This window comes from Hoplias malabaricus, chromosome 2, assembly GCF_029633855.1.
Source record: "Hoplias malabaricus isolate fHopMal1 chromosome 2, fHopMal1.hap1, whole genome shotgun sequence".
NCBI lineage: Eukaryota > Metazoa > Chordata > Actinopteri > Characiformes > Erythrinidae > Hoplias > Hoplias malabaricus.
In genome coordinates, this window is record NC_089801.1 from 20,175,633 (window position 1) to 20,201,480 (window position 25,848).

The window sequence follows — 25,848 nt, forward strand, 5'->3', positions numbered from 1 at the left end:
TGTCAATTCACCAATGGGGGTCTTCACTTGTGGTAGCGCAAGGAGAGAAGTTCCCCCATGACACTAAGCTTTAGAAAATAAAATAACATGGTTTTCAAGGTTTGAAATGTCAGTGCAATTTTGCCTAATTTATTTGTTGTTGTTATTAATTTATTTTTCTTATTTTGTAAAATTAATTAATTTGACTTGTACGAGACCAGAACAAGAGTTTGACAACCATAATTCATAGTGTGGTCTATATATGTTTGTGTTGGCCACATATAGTTAGGACAGAATCAGCATGAAGAGAGTCACAGAGGTCAGGCAGTCCTCTGCTATTGGCCAGATTTATGTCAGTTACACAGCTATACTGGGTGCGCACACACACACACACAGACACGCACACACACACAGACACACACACACAGAGCCTCCTCACTTTCCCCTCTCACATAGCCACCACTGCAAACTAAGGTATTTTATATTTCCTCATGTCAGCAAATCAATGGGAAAAAGGTGGGGAATAAATGATCAGCGCTGGGACGAGTGGAGAACACAGTGGTGCGTCTGAGGACAGCTGCGATGGATGATTAATACACACTGGTCAATCACAAACTCACATGGGGGATCTTCCTCAAAACTAACATTTAACACAGATAATTATCATTACATAATATTAGAATTCATGGTTGTATTTTGTTTTCATGTAATCTCACGTTATACAATAGTTCCGGTCTCTCACTCTGATTGGTTGAGAAGCTGATGTTTTGCAATAACAGTGCGTTCTTTTCACAATCGCTGCATCACTCCGCAGAGCCGTTGCTAACAACTCTCTTTACTCTGCAGCTGTCTTTATTACATTTTTCACCACTCAATAAACTTCACACCAATAAACTGTATTCAGTTCACGTCGAGAGTTTACACTGATACTGATACCAATAAAAACTCTGTACCGGTTGTACTCGTTCTGACTGTTACAAACAATTGAGTTTAACTTATTTCTTGAAATAAATGGAGACTGAGGGCACTTACTGGCGTTGAAGAAAATATAATTCAACACAAATACAAAATAAGACGTTAATCATTTTATTTTAATTGAAAATTATAATTAATATAATCCTTAATCTGAAAGAGCATCAAACAAGAAACAATGAACTGACCATTATCCAATTCAGGGCGGCTGTGGGTCCAGAGCCTACCTGGAAACATTGGGCGCAAGGCGGGAATACACCCTGGAGGGGGCGCCAGTCCTTCACAGGGCAACACAGACACACACACATTCACACCTACGGACACTTTTGAGTCGCCAATCCACCTGTGGGAGGAAACCGGAGCACCCGGAGGAAACCCACGCGAACACGGGGAGAACACACCAACTCCTCACAGACAGTCACCCGGAGCGTTAATCGAACCCACAACCTCCAGATCCCTGGAGCTGTGTGACTGTGACACTACCTGCTGTGCCACCATGCCGCCATGGACTGACCAACTAAAACAAAATTAAATGACTTGAAATGTCTCCAATCAATCCCCATTCCCTACATAGTGCACTAACATTACATATAAAGCATGACTATGGGTTTAAGACTGAGCACAAAATGTTTAAGGAAATGTAATTTGGAAGAAGGGATTTACCAGTTTAATAAACATATTTAAAGCCATTTTCACAGCTCAGTTCATATATTTGATACTTTATTTATAACCCAAATTGTTACCCACTGCAATGTTATTTCACAATAACACACTCCCTCTCGTGTTCTGATGCGTAAACAGCATGCATTCTAGCGGGAATCACTGTGGTGTCAATCAATCCTAACTACTGGCCTAGCCACTGACCAATACGCAAATACCTGTTAATACAACCAAGCTAGCAATTATCTTTATTTAGCAAAATAAAATGGATGCCTGTGAGTTTGAACCCTTTCTGCTGAAGTAAAAAAAAAAAAGTAGCAGGTAGTTACCTTGCAAGCCCTGTTTGTCTTTGGTAATACATTGCCTCCATTGTACTGACGACATAAGGATATGTACCAGACTTTCACAGGTACCACAAGTAGGACAACATTATCTTTCCTGTTTCGTCCTTATAATAAAATATACAAACTATAGAGAATCATGTCTGCATTGGCTTACTAAACAACTCTGTCAATGGCTCTGTTCATGGCCTCCTTTCTCATTTGTAATCTGTGGAGCTACATTAGCATCATAGCATCCTAACTGGAATTGTCCATTCCCTCTCTCCCACTCTCCAGCCTCTGTCTCGTATTACATCATCCCCATCACCCTCTCCACGGCCCTAAATTTAATCATGCGGCCCTGCATTTAAGCCCTCGCTGTATCTGACCATTGCATCATTCCCCATATCCCCCGCTATCAAATTTATCTCTTTTAATAAAGGTTGAGGTTATTAATTAGAGGTTAATATTAGCCCTCCCCTCCAGCAGAGACCAGGCATGAGCAATCACCCCTGCCCCTCTGTCCATGGCTGCATTACGTAAACCCTCTGCCAAGCGCTTGCTCATATCTGCATATCAGCAAAGTGCAGCGGAGTTCTGCTGATATCAGTGAGGCTCATGAGCGAGAAAAAGGAGCAAGACTTCGAAGTAGGTCAGCAGAGGAACCTGAAACAAATCATTCCTGAGGGTGGTTTGTCATGATTATTTAGTTAGGGGGGCCAACATTGCCCCAATCAGCAAAACAACTAAGGCCCAAACTGTGAATCCATTTCAGGGCAATCTCAATAGACCCGCTATAGGCAAGTATTTACAGTTACATTCTTGAGATTTAACATGAGCTGTTGGTTTAGTCTACACCAATAGATAGAATTAAATGATATAAAGTTTTGCACTTGATTTTGGGACAGATTCTATGGAATCTTGGCAGTTAAAAATACAACCTTTTCAAATTTTTTTCTGGATAGATTCTACAGAGCGACTACAGGAAAACATTCATTCATTCATTCATTATCTGTAACCGCTTATCCAGTTCAGGGTCGTGGTGGGTCCAGAGCCTACCTGGAATCATTGGGCGCAAGGCGGGAATACACCCTGGAGGAGGCGCCAGTCCTTCACACATTCACTTACACACTCACACCTACGGACAGTTTTGAGTCGCCAATCCACCTACCAACGTGTGTTTTTTGGACAACTCTGTCTGTGGGAGGAAACCGGAGCACCCGGAGGAAACCCACACAGACACAGGGAGAACACACAAACTCCTCACAGACAGGAAAACACAAACTCCTTAACCGTCCTGTAATGTTCGTTTTTCAGGAACAGCAATGATGTTCGTGGGTCAATTTGACCCGGTGCATGTTTAATTATCCAAAAGATGTCTGAAACCAAAAACATCCTAACCAGCAGTGTGAATATGTCATTACTAACTCCATTACTAATTATTCTATCAATATTTAGTGCAGTGGTGTTCCTTACCTCTAACAGGTAATGGTTCAATTAAGATAATTCACTCGTTTTACATAAAAAGTACAACTTTTTTCATTTTTCACCACTTTATTACTTTTGAAAGACTGTCGATTCATCCTTTGACTTATAGACCCCAGCCAGGATGAGGAGCCCCAAATATGCATCTAAATGTGTTTTATATAACGTTACACTTATATAGTGTTTTTCTAGAAATCCAAGGACACTTTACAGTCAACACGCAATATTCAATCCACACACACACTGGCGAGAAGCGGCAGCCAAATGCGCAGCGTACTCTCAACCAGGAACGACAGTCCTCATGGAGGACTGCATCGGGCACTAGGATTTCACCCAGGACAGAGCGCCGAACCATATCTGGGTACATAAAAATATACTCACACAAACAGACATTCTTTTACATACACACTCATTCACTCACACACCAGGACAGTTATGAGAGGAGCCAATTCACCTAAACTCCATGTTTTTGGACTGTGAGAGGAAACCAGAAACCCTGGAGGATTTGTCATTCATTCATTGTCTGTAACCCTTATCCAATTCAGGGTCGCGGTGGATCCAGAGCCTACTCGGAATCACTGGGAATCAAAAAAGAATCACCCACACAGACACAGGGAGAACACACCACACTCCTCACAGACAGTCACCCGGAGGAAACCCACGCAGACACAGGGAGAACACACCACACTCCTCACAGACAGTCACCCGGAGGAAACCCACGCAGACACAGGGAGAACACACCACACTCCTCACAGACAGTCACCCGGAGGAAACCCACGCAGACACAGGGAGAACACACCACACTCCTCACAGACAGTCACCCGGAGGAAACCCACGCAGACACAGGGAGAACACACCACACTCCTCACAGACAGTCACCCGGAGGAAACCCACGCAGACACAGGGAGAACACACCACACTCCTCACAGACAGTCACCCGGAGGAAACCCACGCAGACACAGAGAGAACACACCACACTCCTCACAGACAGTCACCCGGAGGAAACCCACGCAGACACAGGGAGAACACACCACACTCCTCACAGACAGCCACCTGGAGGAAACCCACGCAGACACAGGGAGAACACACCACACTCCTCACAGACAGCCACCCGAAGGAAACCCACACAGACACAGGGAGAACACACCACACTCCTCACAGACAGTCACCCGAAGGAAACCCACACAGACACAGGGAGAACACACCACACTCCTCACAGACAGTCACCCGAAGGAAACCCATGCAGACACAGGGAGAACACACCACACTCCTCACAGACAGTCACCCGAAGGAAACCCATGCAGACACAGGGAGAACACACCACACTCCTCACAGACAGTCACCCGAAGGAAACCCATGCAGACACAGGGAGAACACACCACACTCCTCACAGACAGCCACCCGAAGGAAACCCACGCAGACACAGGGAGAACACACCACACTCCTCACAGACAGTCACCCGAAGGAAACCCACACAGACACAGGGAGAACACACCACACTCCTCACAGACAGTCACCCGAAGGAAACCCATGCAGACACAGGGAGAACACACCACACTCCTCACAGACAGTCACACGAAGGAAACCCATGCAGACACAGGGAGAACACACCACACTCCTCACAGACAGCCACCCGAAGGAAACCCACGCAGACACAGGGAGAACACACCACACTCCTCACAGACAGTCACCCGGAGGAAACCCACACAGACACAGGGAGAACACACCACACTCCTCACAGTCACCCGAAGGATACCCATGCAGACCCAGGGAGAACACACGACACTCCTCACAAACAGTCACCCGAAGGAAACCCATGCAGACACAGGGAGAACACACCACATTCCTCACAGACAATCACCCGGAGGAAACCCACACAGACACAAAGAGAACACACCACACTCCTCACAGACAATCACCCGGAGGAAACCCACACAGACACAGGGAGAACACACCACACTCCTCACAGACAGTCACCCGGAGGAAACCCACGCAGACACAGAGAGAACACACCACACTCTTCACAGACAGTCAACCGAAGGAAACCCATGCAGACTCAGGGAGAACACACCACACTCCTCACAGACAATCACCCGGAGGAAACCCACACAGACACAGGGAGAACACACCACACTCCTCACAGACAATCACCTGGAGGAAAACCACACAGACACAGAGAGAACACACCACACTCCTCACAGGCAGTCACCCGGAGCAGGACTCAAACACACAACCTCCAGGTTCCTAGAGCTGTGTGACTGCGACACTACCTGCTACTGTGCCGCCCCAATATCAGAATCATTAGAATCAGAATTTAGCTCAAGATAGTCTTCGTCTTCAGACACATCTTCCTCTGTTTCACTGTCATGATCAATGATGACTTCCAGAGCCTCCTGCACTGTCATTATTTTGCTTCAGCTGCTCATTTTGTAAAGGTCTGCCTGACACAGTGTAATGTTGGTAGGACTCCCATGCAGAGAATCCATTATGTTTTGCCCCTCCCCTGTTGAGTGTCTACTGAATGTGGGTGGAGATTTTCTTGCGAGAACATGAATAGTTCATGTCAAAAGTCATAACATCTGCACCTGTGTACCTGTGTACCTACGTGTGTGTGTGTGTGTGTGTGTCTCACACAAACAAAGAAATACTCTGACATTTCTGACACCTTTTTACCTCCAGTTTGACTGCCAGGTCAAATTGACCCGAACAGTATATATGTGATATAAACATGCAGGGGGTGTTTGCAAATATGTGAGATGAACCATTTTCATATTACATGCTGATTACATTAATTGAGGCAAGCAGAAGAAGTTTCATACTGAAAAAAATACTTTTAACTACTTTTCCTAGATCTTCAAACTTTAAAACGGGCCAATTTGACCCGCAACATAACAGGAGGGTAAAATTTATGTTGGGAGTTCTAAAGAAACGCTAGAAGAAAATACAAATTTCTCAACTTGATATTTGGGAGAGGCGCTACAGAATCTCTACAGAAAAATGCACTCGATGGGTCAGGTTCTTATCTAGAATTAAAAAAGCTTATCAACACAATTTCAGGCCTGATTAAAGAGAACTGCTACAGGAAAGTACAAGCTTCTCATCTCAATGTTGGGACATGTTCTACAGAACCATTACAGGCAAAGAGAGGCTTCTTAACTGGAATATGGGAAGGGCTCTGCCAAACAATTACAAGAAAGGAAAAAAAAAAAAGTTTCTCAACTTGATTTTGGATGACGACTCTACAGAACCATTTCAGAAAACACAAGCTTCTCAAATAAATTTCAGGGCAGGTTCTACAGAAGATCTGCTAGGAAAAGATAGGCTTCTGAACTCAACTCCGGTATGGGGTGTACAGAACTGCTGTAGGAAAAACATCCTTGTCAACAGGATATCAGGACGGGTTCCTCAAGATTGCTACCAGATGATCATGGTTTCTCAAATTTGCCTCTAGCAGTGCTTAACGATCTTCTGAATATCTTCACTACAGCCCGGTGGAGCGAGGACATCAGCTGTTGACAACACCCAAGGAATATGCTAGCTAGCAACAGCTAAGATTCCACTACAGAGCTCTACCACCACCAACAACAACAACCCCAGTTTTCTCTCTCTCACATACACACTCACACACACACAGAGGATCAATTTCACCAATCAATTCAGCAGTGTGTCATTTCATTTCTTCAGGACACCACAGCTGACTCATCACTACTTCCCATCGAAAAGAAACAGGAGGAGTGCATCAACAACAACAGAAATGTTTAGAGATTCACAGTGATGTTGGAATCATACCAGCATCAGTAGACACTGTCTAAATATTGATGGAACTCAGTGAACTCAGAAAGTTAAGATGTTACAGATATCTGGTTGTTTAATCGGCACCACGTTAAAATATGAAGGTTTTTGAATGGTTTTAAAAACCTGTTTATTACATGGTTATTAATTAGATTGTAAGAACACTAACAGTCATTAGTGAAAGTGTCAGAGAAATTGATCAAACTCGGTGGTTAAATGTATGAACAAACATGTGCTAAAGCTGACAGGTTTAGTGTTGAGTGAAGGGGTAGAAAAAGTAAGGTAAGTATCCAGAGACGTGAGATGGATGAGGGTTCACTATTTGGCAAACAGCAGGTCACTGTTTCACTTTGTGTTATAAATGGTTATTAATGGTTTTTAGTGCATTTACAACCTATTAATAAACATATTATAAACCTATATAAGTTTAGTATTGTTCTAAAGTGCTACCACTTACTCTCCATCAAAGGCATTGAGCAATTGAGTGGGATGCTGTGGAGCAAGTGCCTGAGATCATAATTCTGAAATCAAATCTCTTGGAGTAAATGATGAGTTGGTGGCTGAACGCAACCCTCACAGCAATGTGTCCACATTTGCAGATTTTAAAATAGCTGAAGGGGCATCTACAAGGCTTGTCCAGTTGGAGAGAGCTTCTGATTTGGTCGCTTGTCAAAGAGTAAAATAATCCAACACTTGATTTCACTGAACTTTAGCCTCAGTCCATGTGTCCAAGCAGCGCTAGGCCTGAAAACAAGCATGTCCTGTCACCAGAGCGGTATGGAGGGAACAGGTGACACTGAATGCAGACGCCATTGATCGGCACAGAGCAGCGGGGGTGGGATGGGGGGGTAGGTGTTGGGTTGGGTGATCGGCAGAAAGAAGACAAGAGCCCATCGATCTCACCTTGGCTCAACCCCCCAACACCACCCACCCCGCGCCCACTTCAGTGCCATCGATCCAGTCTCCTCACCCTCCCACAACGCCTCCGATCAATTTCATCAATCAATTGCCAACGTGTCATTTCATGCCGGCAGACGGTCCATGCAAATTCCTGGTGAAAACAGGAATAAGAGGAAAGTGGCAACATCTACAGTAGGATAATAACACCATCTGTAATAAAACCCACTGCTGTCCTAAAGCGTATTAGTCCCCTGATGCCACCCACCAAGGTTATGTCTAGTTAAGGGGTAGCACTGCATTGATCAGTGTCCCTGTTTTAACTACACAACCAGACCAAACATTTGTGGAACTGTTTGTTGATATCTTTTCAAATGGAGAATATCAATAGCAGCAAAAACTCTGCTCTGCTGGGAAATCTTTACGCTGGGAATCTCATCCCAAAGCTGCTTAAAGTGCTCAGTCACTCCAGGAATGCAGATATATGGCTTCATTGCTCACTTCTAGGGGGGTTTGTAGTCCTCTGGTCAATGCTGGACACAGGACATGGTGACCTAAGGCTCATGTTCCAGAGCTCCAGTCTATTAGCATTGCTTTTATACATAGATTATTAGAGTCAGAACTGAAGGTACTCGTTTGCAGAGGTGTCCACAAACATTCGGACACACCATGTGTCCTAAAATACCATGCAATGGAAAGGCGAGGACATGGCAGCATACGAGGTCTACGTGAAAACTTGCCGAAAACTTCCGGAACAGCTTTAAGCATTGCTGTGATTAAATCTCACTTGCGCAAGCTACGAGGCCGGCGGTTTGCAGGCCATCTAAAGTGGAGTACTATGCCCCCACACCACGACTGTAGTCTTATCACTACTTCCACTGTTCTAAGACATCTGAGACTGATGTTTACATAGACAGGTGCTCACCACAATCGCCCTACGTCCAGCCCTTAAAACCAGTTCCAGAGATCAGCCCTGAACCGATATAATAGCCCTGACAGGTAAACGTATATCAGGCTGTTCTATTAGTGCCTGTAATAGGCTCATTTCTGAAATTATAGTGATTACCGACGGCTTTTTAACTTTTACGACTTGGCCTCCGCCTGGTTGCGGTTCAAATGAGTTCAGAGATTACCGTAATGGTGCGCTGTTTTTCCAATGCGAGGTAATTGCTTGGGCTGGTGCGTGCCTGACTGTGCGTCTAATGAACAATAATTGAACGAAGGCTGGGGTACACGACTATGACATCCAGTTAAACGCCGAAAACACTCGGCCTGCACGCACACACTGCCACAGCAACAGCACTTGGACCAAAGTTTCATCTGTGTTTTGACGCTGTATTACCACTCGTCTTTCTCTTGTTCATGGAGTCAAAACAGGTCAGTTACTTTGTAAATCTGTCCTCACGGGGTGATGTTAGGGATTATTTCTGCTTTGAACTGATTTTAGTCAATAAGACTTATTTATTTTCCTGAGACTTTATCAGTCATCATCACAGATATTTGACTCATAAGACAATTATGAGAATAGACTTTTCATATAGCAATTGTTTACCTGGTTTTGAAGTACTGCTAAGTACGTTATAGTTTGTTATTTCAAACATTTCCCTGTATTTATATGTCTATAAATGTGAACTGGTTTATGGCATTTAATAATCCACATTTTTACAGCATTTTGTTCCTGCCACAGGGTGAAGAGGTTGCAGAAAATTATTAAAAAGTTGTTCCCTTACAACAAATGTTCATTCCTTAAACTGAAAAGTGTTTAGCCTGACTTTTGACCACTTTAACAAATTACCAAAAAACCTGGCCAGGAGCCTCGGGTGATTCACATCTGATAATTTAATCATTTCTGCGCCAATTATTGACTGGCAAAAATGAGTAAGAAGCTAACTTCAAGTTTGTGGAACTACTTTTCCTGATTTATCACATAAATGTTGGGCAACATGTTAACTTTGACACCACTAGTGTAGACGCCGTGAAATTATGAATCACAGGCCAATCTCAGCCCTCAGCTCTCATTTCCTGAAAGCTTGTGCCAGGCTGGAGATATAGAGGCATGGTGTGACATTCCTCTGGCTCTATCTCAGAGGAAGCGCTTTTTGTGAAGTGTAAGTGTGTGTGTTGTCCCGGGTGACAGAAGAAAACACACCGTGACTTTGGCTGGGTTCATCCAGTGGTGCTTCAGAACACTGCTAGCCGTCATGTTGTCAGGGAGGATGACCACATCCTCATTGTTGGTGCCCTGGCAAGAAACCTCACATTCTGCACCTATATGATACAGGGAATTAATTGAGAGTGAGTAAGCATGAGCCGACATCTTATATGGTGTCTCTAATACATGTGTAATTACACATTAAGAACACATGCAACAACAGTGTTACTAACAGAGATATACTGAAATGTACACATATATTAGGCATCAAAAAAAAAGGGGGGGGGGTCTAATTAAGCATCTAATTAATCATCCAACATCAGTATCTGCCCTTGCTAATGTTCACGTGGTTAGTCCTGTCAAAGCCAAACACAAAAATGAGTAGAAGTTTTGCAACATGTGTAATAAGGTCTGGCTATGTTTCCCTTTAAAATTCACCAGAAATGAGCATCCATACTGAAGCCTACCTATGCCGTATCCTTTATTGCAGTTGGTGGCAACACTGTACTTCAAGTTCCGAGGCAGAGCACATTGGCCTTTAATGTTGGGACAGATCCGGAATGTTCCGGTCCAGTTCCCATCCTTTCTGCAGCGAATCACATTGGCGTTTGGACCCTACGGCAAAAACCACAGGCCAAAAAGAGTGTAACGATATATCCAATGTAGTAATATTAAGCATATGTATGTACAACTCTTTTTAGTTGTACAACTACAACTATTTTGGAAAACACTGGGTTCAAACATTTCAACACTGGCTGTAACATGTCAAAACAAACACAATGTGATTTGAACTGCTTATAAACATTTAACAATAAATGTTAGTGTAGTTAATTAATTATTACATTATACAAACGCTCTCTGAACCTGTCAATGTGGTGATACCTTTAACTAACTATCATCACCAGTAGATTGACCAGAGGAGGATGGGTCACCCCTTGTGAGCCTTGGTTCCTCCCAAGGTTTCTTCCTCAGCTGGGGGAGTTTTTCCTTGCCACTGTCGCCCCTGGCTTGCTCACTTGAGGGTTTACATTTGTTTTTACATTTCATGTCAAATCTTTGTCTTACTGGAATTCTGTGAAGCTGCTTTGTGACAACATCAGTTGTTAAAAGCGCTATATAAATAAATTTGATTTGATTTGATTTGATTTCATACTCTCAGCTGTAAGACCCTCAACAATATGCGTTAGTACCATGGGAACATAAAGGTACCATATTTAATTTGGTTGATTTTGAAGTTCATAAATCTCATTTTAATTCTCATTTTTAATATTTACTTATTGGTTTATTTATTTATTTGTTTGTTTATTTATTTTTAAAATTTGAATTTCCTCTTAGAGGAGGCAGTGTAATGTAAAGATATTTGGGTGCAGTTTACACCGTCTGGTATACACAGGGATCACAGAGATACTTGTAAATATGTAACCCCTTATTTAATACATTGTTATTGAGCAGATACACGAATATACATATACATATAAATATATATATATATATATATATATATATATATATATATATTGGAGGATATAAATTCATATATATATATATATAAGAATTTATATCCTCCAAGGCTTTAGGAAAAATTGAATGCAATTACACCGGGGCTTAATGGAGTCACACAACAGGGATTTTTGCATGTAATCTTTTGGTGCCTATGAGCCGTCAACAAAAGTATTTGGGATTACATCTGTAGGATCACTTGATTGTGCTTGTGCCATGCTGCAAATTCCATCATGAGGTCATCTGACATAATGAAACATCAAAGGGCTGCCAGGCAGATGGTCAACCGAGCAACAGAAAGTGTTGTACGTGCAAGAGAGAGTGACTGACAAAGACATTCAAACACAACACAGCCCTGTTCCACGTTCCAAAACCAGAGCCCCTCACACTCTTCATCTAAACTGAACCAGATGGACAGAAGAGATGATGGAGAGATGAAGAGAATGAGGTGGTAAGATGAAGATAATGTCTATGACACAAAACGTACACCGCATGTGGTCAAACATGACGATTTCTACAAATTATTTATGGAAAACAACAATTTGGATTTTCCTAGATTTGCTGGGACTTTATATAATATCAAATATATAATATGAGCAGAACACATGGCTTGTACAAATCTCAATTAACCCTTTATTCCCCAATTACGATTTATCAGTGTAGATTGTACAAGTATATACCATACCGTATTTACCTTTGCATGCTTGGAATCACTTCTCATATGCATATATGCTTTTATTGATTGGAATACCATAAATGATATAACTACACCAAAAATTCCCCATTAAAATTATTTTAAAGGGGCTTTCGTCAAGGCCTTTATAACAATAGAAGTGTGAACATTTAACAAACCATTTAAATGCATCTGTGTATCTATAAATATGTCTATAAATAATTATTACATTGTAATAGCAAAGCTGTCTACAGTAGTTCTAGATCTTGAAGGGCTAAATCCAAATTTAATCTGTTCATTAAATTTACTTGACTGAGAGTTTACATACACAACACTTTAGAACATGCAGGGTAGGAAAAAGTAAGTATTAATAAGCATTAAATTAATTATCATTACATTGTAATACTGCGACTACATGTCTATAATAAGCTCTTGAAGGGCTAAAGCTTGACACAAGTGGTTAAAGTCAAAGACATGAATGAGAATTTACACAGGCAATACTCTGTAGCATTCAACATAAAGAAATGCAGTGAAGAATAAGCATTTAATTAATTCATTAGTCAAAAGAGAGACTTCAGAGACTCAAGCAGGCTTAGAAATGGTAGAAAGTTGAAGAAACAAGGTAGAGACGGACCTGCTTGCACGGCGGCCTCACCGTGTGATTGGCCCCGTTGCACTGGAGCCAGCACGTGCTGTCAAAGTTGAAGCCGTCTGTGCACTGGTACATGCCGTGGAAAACCGGCGGTGGCGGTGGACAGGTGACTGGCTCACAGGAGCCTTCCAACCACCGGCCATCCTCTGTACACTGCCTCTTAAATGACCGCCTTCAGACAGGGAGATTCAGTTTAGTGTTGTTGTCCATATATAACAGCAGAGTACCGTGATAACTCAGTGATAACTCGTGATAACTTGATTACCATCAAGGAAAGGTAGCATTATGAAATGATGAGCTCCAGTCATAATTAGTGGGAGATCACAACAAATGCTGCACTGATTAGCAGAACTATTCAGCTTTAGAAACTGGCACACACCTTACCATACCCCAACCACAGCATCGTTTTGGCAAGTTGGAAAGTTTTTGTTTTCCTTCACTTACTCCATTTTCATCTGAGGTCAAAATGCCACTCAAAATGTAACTAAACCCAATGGCAGGATGCAGATTCTGCTCTTTGCTGTGTTCCTCTATCACATAAAACATGAGTGTTTCATCATGTCATACTGTTCTTGACGTTATCAATCAGAATTTAGCACCAGTTTGCACCTGAGAGAAAGTGCTGAATTGTGCTTTTAAAGTGGAGGAGAAAAATGTAAGACCCTGGCTAGCAGTTAACCAGCTAATTTAATAGCACTGATCTGTCCAAGAGCTTCCAAGAATTTATGGAAGCCCAAATGGTACATTGACTTTGTCTGGGACCCCACTGCAAATCTTCTGTTAATAATAATCTTAAGTCTGCACATTGACTACATTAAAGAATATTTATGAGCTCTTCATCATCAACGATGATAAAATCTGGACCCTAAGGAGGGTTCCCAGACAGAGCTGTTAATTACGGCAGGTTTCTGACAGGTACCTCTTGAGTTTGTTGGCAACGTGGAAGCCAGGCTTGCACTTGTATTTGCAGAGGGAGCCCACTTTGAGACCAGTCTCATTGCAGCGCTTAGTCATCAACATGGCATTGGGCACAGGAGGAGGAGCTGGACATCGCAGTTCACACAGGGCCTCAGGGAAGGACCACAGGCCATCTTCCATACAGGTCAGGGTGTTATTAGTGCCTGAGAGGGGCAAAGAAACAGGTCTGTGTCTTGTTCAGGTTACTGTTTTCAGCTAAAATTCTCACCGGTCTTAGTTTTTCTCACCAACAAGTAGAGCAGGTTCCCGACACTGGAAGGTGCACTTCTTGCCGTAGGTGGTGCCTTCCGGGAAGTGAAAGTCTGCAGGGTGGACGTGGTACTTGTCCGGCAGGCCACAGTCCACCGGCTCACAGGAGACTTGCTTGTTCCACTTGCCATCAGTACAGGTCATAGTCACGGTGGACCCTGACTGCAATGCGTGGGCAGAAAAAAGCAGATGGAAGGATCAGCATTGGATAAAGTAGAGATATGTCCTTAGCTTGCTATTCTTTTTCACCACCCAAACCCTATCCATCAAGTATATACTTGATTAGGTCTTATATCCTAGTAGTGGTGATAACTCTAATGATCCATGGGTTTATGGATCTGTGCTAAGATTGCAGATGTCTTTGCCGACAAGAACAAATAAATATATAAATAAATAAATAAACCTAGACCTAGAAATGTTAAAGCTATTGCTCTTTGGGCAGAACGACAGAAGATCGCAGGCCTATAATTAGCCATGTGTCATGATTTGAAACTGATTGGACAGTACATGTGGGTCAGCCAGCCATGACAGTGTAGCCCTGGCACTCGGCGAAACGTCAGGCCAGAACTAGTCACTGATTAAACATCAAACGTTTCTTTATTTTCATGCGGAGTGGTAAAGATTTCTGGGAGATATCTGGTACATCTGGCCATTATGCCAATGCACGTTTCCCGGCCAAAGCCCAGACACAACGGGCTGTTTTGATCTAAACAGGTCAGTGTGTGGTTTTGGATACCAAGGCAAAAGAATGTTGGCTTCCGTTGCCTCGCTGAAACACTGATATTCCAAAAATGCCCTCGACTGACCCAACATCTGGTTACAAACCAAAAAAAAAAAAAAAATCATCTCGGGAAGCCTTTGTTTTTAGCCTGGGCTTTTCATCTTTATATCCCTTCTCGTAACTTTGCCTTGTTATACCCTTTTAAAATACCTGGAGCTTATCTTTGGTGATTTAAGTCCTGTTCCTTCAATAAAAAAAAAAAACAAAAACATGAGCAGCTAAAAGCTTTTGTGGCAGCTCGTCCAGTGACGATCCGCTGTATATTAGACACGTACTGTATAGGTGTTAAGGCCTTTGTCCAAAACATTTAATCAGGCCAGTAAATTTCCAAAAGCTTACTTCCAATTGTGCTAACACTGGACCCTGTCAACTCTCAATACCTTAATCTCTAAGAGTCTCTGATGATAAAAACCATAGTGATATTAGTTATTTAATGGGGATGGATGTGGCCTCCTACATTTAGAGTTTTAAGACTGAGCTTGGGACTAAACAACTGCAGTTTGACCTCTTCAATTATTAGGGATAGGGAATGTGAAGGAACAGTGCTGTCTCCTCCCTCAACATCCAAGACAGGACTAATAAGAGACAAGTCCGTACGGAAAGGAAAACTGAATGTAATTGGAATTCAGTTTACACGTGCAATTACCTAATTATAACAATGTAATACAAGAGTAATAAGTCAAGTTTTAATATGAATCTTGTAAGAAAATTTCACTAAGATTTCATTTATAATTTCGTTACACATTGCACTGTGATGGCATCTTTCACTGTCACTGTGGTGGGACCCTTAATTGTACGTCTTTTAATACTTTTTAAGTCAGAAACTTATTTGCACCATATTATTATTATTATTATTATTATTATATATTTTTTGGATATTTAAAAGCTGAATTTCCCAAATTCCATTTGAACTCAAGACATTGTCGTTGTATTTAAAACAGATGTTCAACCTTTTTTCTGGAGAAGAGAATGGACCTTCAAGGTAAACGACTGCGGTAGCTTTGAAGGGACTTGTGCACTTTAGCAAACAAGACAGTATCTGTACAGGACATTTTTTTTCCTGACAGGCTCTGTCTTATACACATAAGGATGAAGAATGTTTGGTCATAAAACATTTCTTTAATCCTCAAAATCCACAATTCATGGCCTGAAAATACCCTTCTGATCCACACGCACAATCATAGAAGACCATATTTTTAGGTGTTGCATGTTTCGAGTTACGCTGAGCATAACGTAAGCTCAGATCTCAAAGTCTCTCCATAACAGCTTGCATCAAATATGGTTTCAGTCATAGAACAATCCGAGTGAATCTGATAACCTCACTGGGGTACTGCCATCCAAGAATCATATCAAAGGAAACACATAATCAGCAGAGCACACATTCATCATCATTTCCATCCCTCTTAGAAGCCTGCAGGAAGCATTTTTTTAGTAGCCGGTAACTACTTGCCAGTGGAAGCAAGGCGGTCATGACGTAAACTACAGAGTTATGACGGGGACGATGCTGAGACATCGCAGAGATGGAGTGTCTTGAATTAAACACGTGCTCCCCACTCGATACAAATGAGAAGCGTCTGTTTAAAAGACAAGGAGATGGAGAGCAGACTCTATCTGTTGCTCCAACCACCTGAAAATCCACCTTAAAAGCTCCAAGTCGTGTGAGCAAAGAATGCTTTCTAGTGTGTGTACCCATTTATGTTATAACACTGACCATTTCTCAGACCTGCTTAGACTTGGTCTGGATGCAGCTGCACATGAGCCTGAGGCCATCACAATTAATGCCATGTGTTGGTGAAAGGGGTGTAAATCTGTGTGGAGTTATAGAGCACCAACAGCAGGTCCCATAGCTTTGGGATGACTTAGAGTATCCAGATTAATCACTACTAAAGTTTAAGTGGCTGAAATCCATCAGGTCCTCACAGCAATGTTTCAGCTTGTGGCATGTTAAAAATAAAAATGTATCTTTGCTTGAACGGTAGTTTAAAGCTTTTATCATTATATAATTATTATTATACATGGTTAGTTCTGACAAAGTGATCTAATTGGACATGAGACATTCCCTGGGCGTTATTTAGAGTGTAACCAGTGGCATCAAATTGCATCAATAAATTAACAAAATTAAGTATCGTAATTCACTAATTCCACAATAATTTGGAACGTAGACAGTGACAATATGATATTACCAAAAAAACACACTGAACGATACATTTTATTTCATAGTGTGTATTATAAAACGAAAATTGGTTCCCCATTAAGGTGAATTAATACTAAAACTATAAGTACAAACAGGCAATGGAACACTCACTATGATGTGCTAACAAATAAACCTAAATTTATTTATAATTTAATGATATTGTTATATTATTCTGGTGTATATGTGAAATCCATTCATTCATTCATTGTCTGAAACCATCCATCCATCCATTATCTGTAACCGCTTATCCAATTCTGGGTTGCGGGGTGTCCGGAGCCTACCTGGAATCACTGGCCGCAAGGCGGGAACACACCCTGGAGGGGGCGCCAGTCCCTCACAGGGTGACACACACACTCACACATTCCCTTATACACTTAATCCTACAGACATTTTTGAGTCACCAATCCACCTACCAACATATGTTTTTAGAGCGTGGGAGCAAACCGGAGCACCTGGAGGAAACCCATGCAGACACATGGAGAACACAACACACTCCTCACAGACAGTCACCCGGAGGAAACCCAAGCAGACACAGGGAGAACACACCACACTCCTCACAGACACTCACCTGGAGGAAACCCACGCAGACACAGGGAGAACACGTCACACTCCTCACAGACAGTCACCTGGAGTGGGACTCAAACCCACATCCTCCAGGACCCTGAAGCTGTGTGACTGTGACACTAACCTGCTGCACCACTGTTCCACTCGTATGTGTGAAATTGTTATTAAAAAAGAAAAGGATTCCAAACAGTGCACTTTTAAGGTGTCTTTGTCCTTGGGTGTGCCGGTGGGTGTATTTTTAACTCTACATGCATGCCAAGCTGTGGTAACATAGACGTACACAAAGTAGCACATTAGTGTGGAACTCTCTTTTGTGGGTGGAGTTTAATAAAAAAAAATGACTAATAAGTAAGATAATTTAAAAAAGCAAATCATAAATATACAATGTTTGTAGAAAAGTATAAAAGCGGTATCACACTGAGCTGGGGTTGTTAGTGAATATCAGCACGGCTGGGGTTATTCTCAGCACTCCACTCATGGCCTCAAGTCTATGACCGAATCACAGCCATGCTGATGTCTGATGTTCAGTAACAGCGCTCTCTTCAAACCAGGTCTATAGAGACCCCTACTACAGTGGTCAAATCATTGTGACGAAGGGCCTCTCGTGGCTTATTGCCGTAATGCCATACAACCCAGAACTGCATAAGGATAGAGGGATGAAATGAAAGACGGGTGAACATATGTATTACATGCCCCTGTGCAGTCTCTCTCACAGACGACCAATGGAAGAGATTTGATGGCATCTTTAGACCCAGCGATATCATGTTAACACCGATTTCACAAGAAAAACGGGGCTTTTCATGTTGGAGCCAGAGTCTAGAGCACACAAGCTGCACTTGGTTAAAGTTATGGACACACACACATCCGCCTTCTCTTCCGCTCACTTACACGAGCGGCTCATCTTGATCCTATTCAGCGACGCACCAAAACAATATCTAGTTACTCAGACATAATTCAGTTATTTTTGTATTTCTCTGTATGAACAAACATATGTCTTCCATATGGTGGAGAGAGAGAAAGAGAGAGAGAGAGAGAGAGAGAGAGAGAGAGAGAGGGAGAGAGAGAGAGAGAGACAGAGGTGGGTTTTCTTTCCCCGAATTGATCAATAGCATGATGCCAGTGGTGGGCCTGAATCCTCTGAGCTTTCTATAGGCTGGATATGATAATTGCTCTCATAAACCATTCATTCATTAATTGTCCATAACCCTTACCCAGTTCAGGGTCATGGTGGGTCCGGAACCTACCTGGACTCACTGGGCGCAAGACGGAAACACACCCTGGAGGGGGCGCCAGTTCTTCACAGGACACAAACACGCACGCACACATTCACTCAAACACTCACGTCTATGGACACTTTTTGAGTCGCCAATCCACCTACCAACGTGTGTTTTTGGGCCGTGGGTGAAAACCGGAACACCCGGAGGAAACCCACACAGACACAGGGAGAACACACCACACTCCTCACAGACAGTCACCCAGAGGAAACCCACACAGACACAGGGAGAAAACACCATACTCCTCACACAGTCACCCAGAGGAAACCCACGCAGACATAGGGAGAACACACCACACTCCTCACAGTCACCCGGAGGAAACCCACGCAGACACAGGGAGAACACACCACACTCCTCACGGACAGTCACCCGGAGGAAACCCACGCAGACACAGGGAGAAAACACCACACTCCTCACGGACAGTCACCCGGAGGAAACCCACGCAGACACAGGGAGAACACACCACACTCCTCACGGACAGTCACCCGGAGTAAACCCATGCAGACACAGGGAGAACACACCACACTCCTCACAGACAGTCACCCGGAGGAAACCCACACGGACACAGGGAGAACACTACACACTCCTCACAGACAGTCACCAGGAGTAAACCCACGTGAACACAATGCCAGTAATCCAAAACATTAAACTGACCACCTTGTATCTACACTCACTGATCATACAGGAGCATTCTGTATTTCTACAATTACAGACTGTAGTCCATCAGTTACTCTGCATACTTTGTTACACTCCTTACATACTTTGTTACACATCTTCGCAGATGCCCCACAGAGCAGGTATGATTGGGTGGTGGATCATCATCAGTGCTGCAGTGCAGTAGTGTGTTAGTGTGTGTTGTGCTAGTATGACTGGATCAAACACAGCAGTTGCACCAATGCACCAACTTCCAGCAGACAGTGTCCCCTTTGTCCACTGATGAAGGACTACAGGACAACGACACACAGATGAGCTACTGTCTCTGATTTTACATCTACAAGGTGGACAGAATGCTTAAAACTCTTGAATCACTTGTTGTGTCTGATCCACTCAGCACAACCCACTCTAACGTAATTTAAAACATAACTAAAATATACTTTAATCATATTCAGCCACAAGCAAAATAGTGAGGCGTGTGTGTGTGTGTGTGTGTGTGTGTGTGTGTGTGTGTCTCATATGAAGAACAGCAGGGATCATGTGTGATCTCTTCCCATATCCTGTTTCTGCTGGGTGACTTCTCGGCAGCTAGGTCCAATCAAATCTCCATCCTCAATGATATCTGCTTTCTGCTGGAGCCTTCCTCTGGGGTTCGTGGCTGGGAACCACTGTCAGGGACAGTTTAGTGGATGGACCTCATGGACAGCTGTCACAGTGGACTGTATTTTAGATCCTCTGCTGGTCTGCTCTGTGGGTCAGTTTGTGAAGAGGTGCTCAGTCCATCTGTCCATCCGTTCATCTACCCGGCAGTCTATCTACCTTCCAAGTATCTGTCCATTTATCCATGTGGCTGCTTGTCTTTCTGTTTGTCTGTCTGTCTGTCCCTCCATCTGTCCATTCCTCTATCTATCTATGGAAAGCAAAATGTAAAGGACATATAAAACACACTCTCACACACACACACACACACACACACACACACACACACACAAACAAGCCCATAACAAACAGCCATAAAGCTGCAGGACGCTGGTAGTTAGTGTCCAGATGGAGGGAGAGGGAGAAGAAAAAGTTCCACGTTGTGAAGACGTGCAGGAGTTTCCTCCTCTTTTGTTTTATTTACAGCTGAGAGTTTCTCCTCCTCTCCGCTGGCTACTGTGTCTAATTCAAGCCAGGCTTGTCCTCCGCACATGCCGAAAACCCTGAAGTTCACCAGGACCCTGTTCCTCTTCATTGAGTCAGAGCTGAGTGTGAGAGGATGATATCAGCTCGTGACGGAAGGTGTCCAGAAAATTCAGGCCGCGTCTCTGAGGAAACCGTTGTTTTTTTGGGAGAACGTCTGTTGGATCGGAGCAGACGGACTAGCCTCCTCTCTCCTTGTGCATCAGTGGACCTCGGACACCCATGAACCCAGCTGCCTGTTCATTGGCTGTTCTTCTTTGTATCAGTTTTAACCAGGTACTAACCATTGCACTTGGGGAACTGCCACTATGTGGTCCTTGTCAAAATAACTCAGATCTTAAAAATCACCCAATTCTCCTGCTACCAGTGTCAACTTCAAGAACTGACCATTCGATCACTGATATCCCCCCAACTCATCCCGGCTTCAACAGGAGTCATCAGTGTTATAGAGGTTTTAATCTTGTGGCTGATCAGTGTATTCATGTATTACATTACTGTTCACTGCAGTGTTCCTCTCGGTTTACAATACCAAGCATGTGTGGTCACATGTAGCACAGGTCAATACCCACATACCTGTATTGACCAGATCGACATGTGACCACACTTTGCAAGTAGATACGGTCATCAGTCTCAGCCCTAACTGCACATTTCTCTGACGTTCAATATTATATGATATTTCACGGTTTCATAGGATCCATATTCAGTTCCCATATCAATCGAGTCTTAAAGGGAAATTCCACTTTTTTTTTTTTCTTTTACTATTAAATATATAAGAATTACACAGAATTGTTCTTGTTCAGGAGCAGCACAGTGGTACAGCAGGTAGGTGTCGCAGTCACACAGCTCCAGGGACCTAGAGGTTGTGGGTTCGAGTCCCACTCCTGGTGACTGTCTGTGAGGTGTGTGGTGTGTTCTCCCTGTGCCTGCGTGGGTTTCCCCTGGGTGACTGTCTGTGAGGAGCGTGGTGTGTTCTCTCTGTGTCTGCATGGGTTTCCTCCGGGTGACTGTCTGTGAGGAGTGTGGTGTGTTCTCCCTGTGTCTGCGTGGGTTTCCTCCGGGTGACTGTCTGTGAGGAGTGTGGTGTGTTCTCCCTGTGTCTGCATGGGTTTCCTCCGGGTGACTGTCTGTGAGGTGTGTGGTGTGTTCTCCCTGTGCCTGCGTGGGTTTCCCCTGGGTGACTGTCTGTGAGGAGTGTGGTGTGTTCTCCCTGTGTCTGCGTGGGTTTCCTCCGGGAGCTCCGGTTTCCTCCCGCGCTCCAAAAACACACATTGGTAGGTGGATTGATGACTCAAAAGAGTTCATAGGTGTGAGTGTGTGAGTAATTATGTGAGTGCGTGTTGCCCTATGAAGGACTGGTGCTCCAGGGTGTGTTCCCGCCTTGCGCCCAGTAATTCCGGGTAGGCTTTAGCCTTATCATCAGTATGGCGCTGGTTTGATCTGATCAGCCATTCACATCTGGAAGGTTTAAGACGGCACACGTGGCCTCACACTTTCTCGGTTGGTGGGTGCTACGGCACATTTCCTCTCTTCAGCACAAAACACAGTGCCATCTACCCAGAGCATTGGTCAGCTGATGTGACAGACCTAGGCAGGCTGTGGCGTGTGGAGCCGTTCAGTCGCAATGCGATAGCAGCAGTGACACAGTGGTTGACATCACATGTCTGGGAGGAAGCATGTGCTTGTCCACAGCCTCCAGGTGTCGGTGGCATCTTGTGTGATTGAGAGAGCTTATCTGATTAGGTGAAACTGGAGAGAATTAGTGATTGGCTATAAAGGTATAAATGTATAAATATAAATTGCTTGTTTGTCCATGTTGCGTAGCCAAACTTGGCACTTGAAATGTTCTTAAAAGAAAGCTCTAACTGTTGAACAAAACCCTGTGAGCAGCAGCGAAACACTTCATCAATAAATCTTAGCGGAGATGCAGCGCCCCCTGTATATTTGCCATGGTATTGCCTAAAGCGCAGTGGGAATATTCCGCTGGCAAAACTAAGTCAACCATGTCTCAAACTGGATGCAAAAGTGCCGTCGGACACGTCCCTCAAAGTCGTCCAGCTGTTGCCTAAATAATGGATTACGTGCTCTATCGTCAGTGGAGAGAGAGGGCAGCCCTGCCGGGGGGGCCGTCTAATCTTACGAGCAGATTTGCATGGGCCGGGGGAAAGTGGAATGTGTGTGTTTCCCACACCAGTTATCCATCACACATCTGAGAAAGAAAAGCGGGGAGTTTACGAGGAGAAAACAAAAACAACGAAGCAGCCACACTCTTGTTTCTCTCGCACACAAACAAGCACAGATGGCTGCGGAGATAGGGCCTTCTGAAGGAGTTCCTGGAAGCCTGTTTTTTGACATGAGTTAAGCACGTCTGCCATCAACCAGTGAAACAGCATGCCTTTTGACATCATTCTTCTCTTTCACACTTTTCCGTGCTGATGCTGCATTCTCTCTCTCCCTCATACACACATACACAAACACAACATACCTGCCTGTTTTTCCACTGTCCCTTTGGAAAGAACCTGTTGGGTAGCTTCAAATTTTCATTCTCCAAAGGTACAAACAGTGTACAATGCCCTCAAATGCACAACAAAGGACATAGGGTCAAACTGTGGACTTTATAAGTTGCACTAGGGTTCAAAGAAACAAAAATAATAATAGTAGTAATAATAATCTTCAAATTTTGGACGCATATGGAGTCAATATAAATAAAAATACAATACAACTACAATGAGAAAAAGTACAAGACGTACCCTCAGTGTGACCACCCTAGTGTCTTAAAGGGGCCACACAAGCGATAAGTCATTTTCTCCACCGTACCACAGCACCCAAGCTCAACATGGTCACCCTTTGTCTTAAGGGACCAACCCAGATAGCAATGAGCATAAGGCCTATCCTCGTTTGGCCCAGATTTTGTGTGGCCAAAACCGACAGTACTCACTCGGGATGAGTCTGGCTTCTTCAACTCAGCCAAGGTCAGGTGTGCTGTGGACCAAGTCTGAGACAAATCAATATTTGTCTCATGTCTGGAACACACAGCTAATGCCATAAGTCCAGTCAAGCCCGGCACATGATACTACTTGGCAACTTCTGGCCCACACACACTTGCTAGTGCCATAACCAAGCTTTAAGTGCCAAAGGTGAGACAGATTTGGCCCAAAAGTGTCTGCTGTCTGGGAAATGGGCTAACTTTGAACACATGGGTAAAGATCAGGTAAAGAAACATCATCAGAGATTCCTCACTCAATGGCTCACAGACAGCTCTGATTGGTCGGGCAACCTCATCACTGTGTGGTCAGAAAACTCTTCAATCTTCAAAATCCAGCGTTCTGCTAAACAGCATCTCCCGCTGTGTCTGGAATGACTCCCTATTCAGTATTCCCTACATTACTCACTATATACTGCACTATTATAGTCAACTGAACTCAGGAGGGTAGTGAATGATTCAGGCATCACTTAATTTGGGGTTTTACCAAACACAGTGGTGTATTATGGGTATCCGATATGCACTACTGCATGTGGAATGTACACTACTTTCGTGGTGCATTGTGGGATGGTTTGAGTGCACTGAAAATTGCCCACTCTGACACTAGTAAATTAGTGCACTATATAGTCAATAGGGCACAGTGTTGGACACAGCATGAGTATCTTCCCCAAATCCAAACGCGGCGGTAAAGAAGAAGCATAACTAGAAACTCCTCCATTGTTGCTACAGTTGTTGTTTACTATTTGGAGTTTACCTAGCATTGTCTGGATAACCAAAACACAGCCTCCATACACTCTGCCTTCTCTCATGCTTCAATTATTTAATGTGAAGTGGAGTATTCTATAGGGTTTGTATAGTTCTGGGCTGGGATCAACAAGAGGACCATGCAATAATGCACTTACCATCAAGAAAAAAAATAATAACACTTCTATAACAGTCTCAGAATTATACATTATTAAGAAATACTGACAGGATTTAAGGTGGTCTCTCCTGCCAAGACATCATTTTGGGCAGTGCGCTCATTACAGTCACCGCAGCTGGATCCCTTAGGAAATTCCCACTGAGATACAAATCTGGAAAAGTCAGCAGCTTCTCGCCATGGCACATGACATGAACTCTTAATGACCTCAGCCTGGGCGTCAGGAATTACATCTCCATTTCTACATTCATTAAAATGACCGAAGATCATATTTATACACATTTTAACTTGACTTTGTCCACTTACTCAGCCTATAACACATGCCGACATCAATTCCCAATGGCCCGGAATGGCATTTAGCACAAAATTCAGGGCAAAATCCAGACTTCAAGCTGGCGTCTACTAATATTTGTGTCCATTTTTTTTTTTTACACACAGCAATGTCACACACGGGTCAGAGGCCTAATACTCAAGTCTATTTGAGATTGCTCAACAATAAGACACTCTGGAGTGGCTACACATGAGCCGAAAGTCACCATGTCCAATGCCAAGTGTGGGACAGAGCGTCATAAGGCCTTGCAGTATTACGCTGAGGAGCAGCGGGATACAGTTAAATCATCAGAGCAATATTCCAACAGGAAAGGAGGGATAAATTCCAGATGAATAGACTTCAGTTCCTAAGAAATGCTGGGTGTCTTGCAGCTGATTGGTTGATTGGAGACATTTGGGGTAAAGGAGTATATTGGATACTTTTTATTGGGTTGTTCACCCAGACTCCTGGAAATGTAGCTGTAGGAGTTTGCTGACTGTGGGGAAGGTGTTGGAGGGAGGTTGAGGGGGCGAGTGAGGAGAGAGGGAGAGTAGAGCTGTTAGTGCCACCACTAACTGCTTCCACATGCGGGTCCTGAGGTGAGGTGCTGCTCTATAATGTTAATGACTGCTGAGAATGTAAAAGCTTTTGGCATGGGCTCATTCATCCGTTCATGCTCGC

At 43.5% G+C, this 25,848-nt stretch overlaps 1 protein-coding gene across 1 annotated transcript in view; it reads right to left on the reverse strand.

Moving 5' to 3' along the window:
* Window positions 1–25,848, reverse strand: part of pappaa (pregnancy-associated plasma protein A, pappalysin 1a) — a 115,922-nt gene that overhangs the window by 16,802 nt on the left and 73,272 nt on the right. Inside the window, exons 16-20 of the mRNA XM_066660978.1 lie at window positions 14,288–14,471; window positions 14,002–14,203; window positions 13,065–13,254; window positions 10,725–10,872; window positions 10,255–10,373 (exon numbers count right to left, since the gene is read on the reverse strand). Coding sequence (XP_066517075.1) covers window positions 10,255–10,373; window positions 10,725–10,872; window positions 13,065–13,254; window positions 14,002–14,203; window positions 14,288–14,471 — 843 coding nt within the window. The remainder of the gene's footprint in view (window positions 1–10,254; window positions 10,374–10,724; window positions 10,873–13,064; window positions 13,255–14,001; window positions 14,204–14,287; window positions 14,472–25,848) is intronic.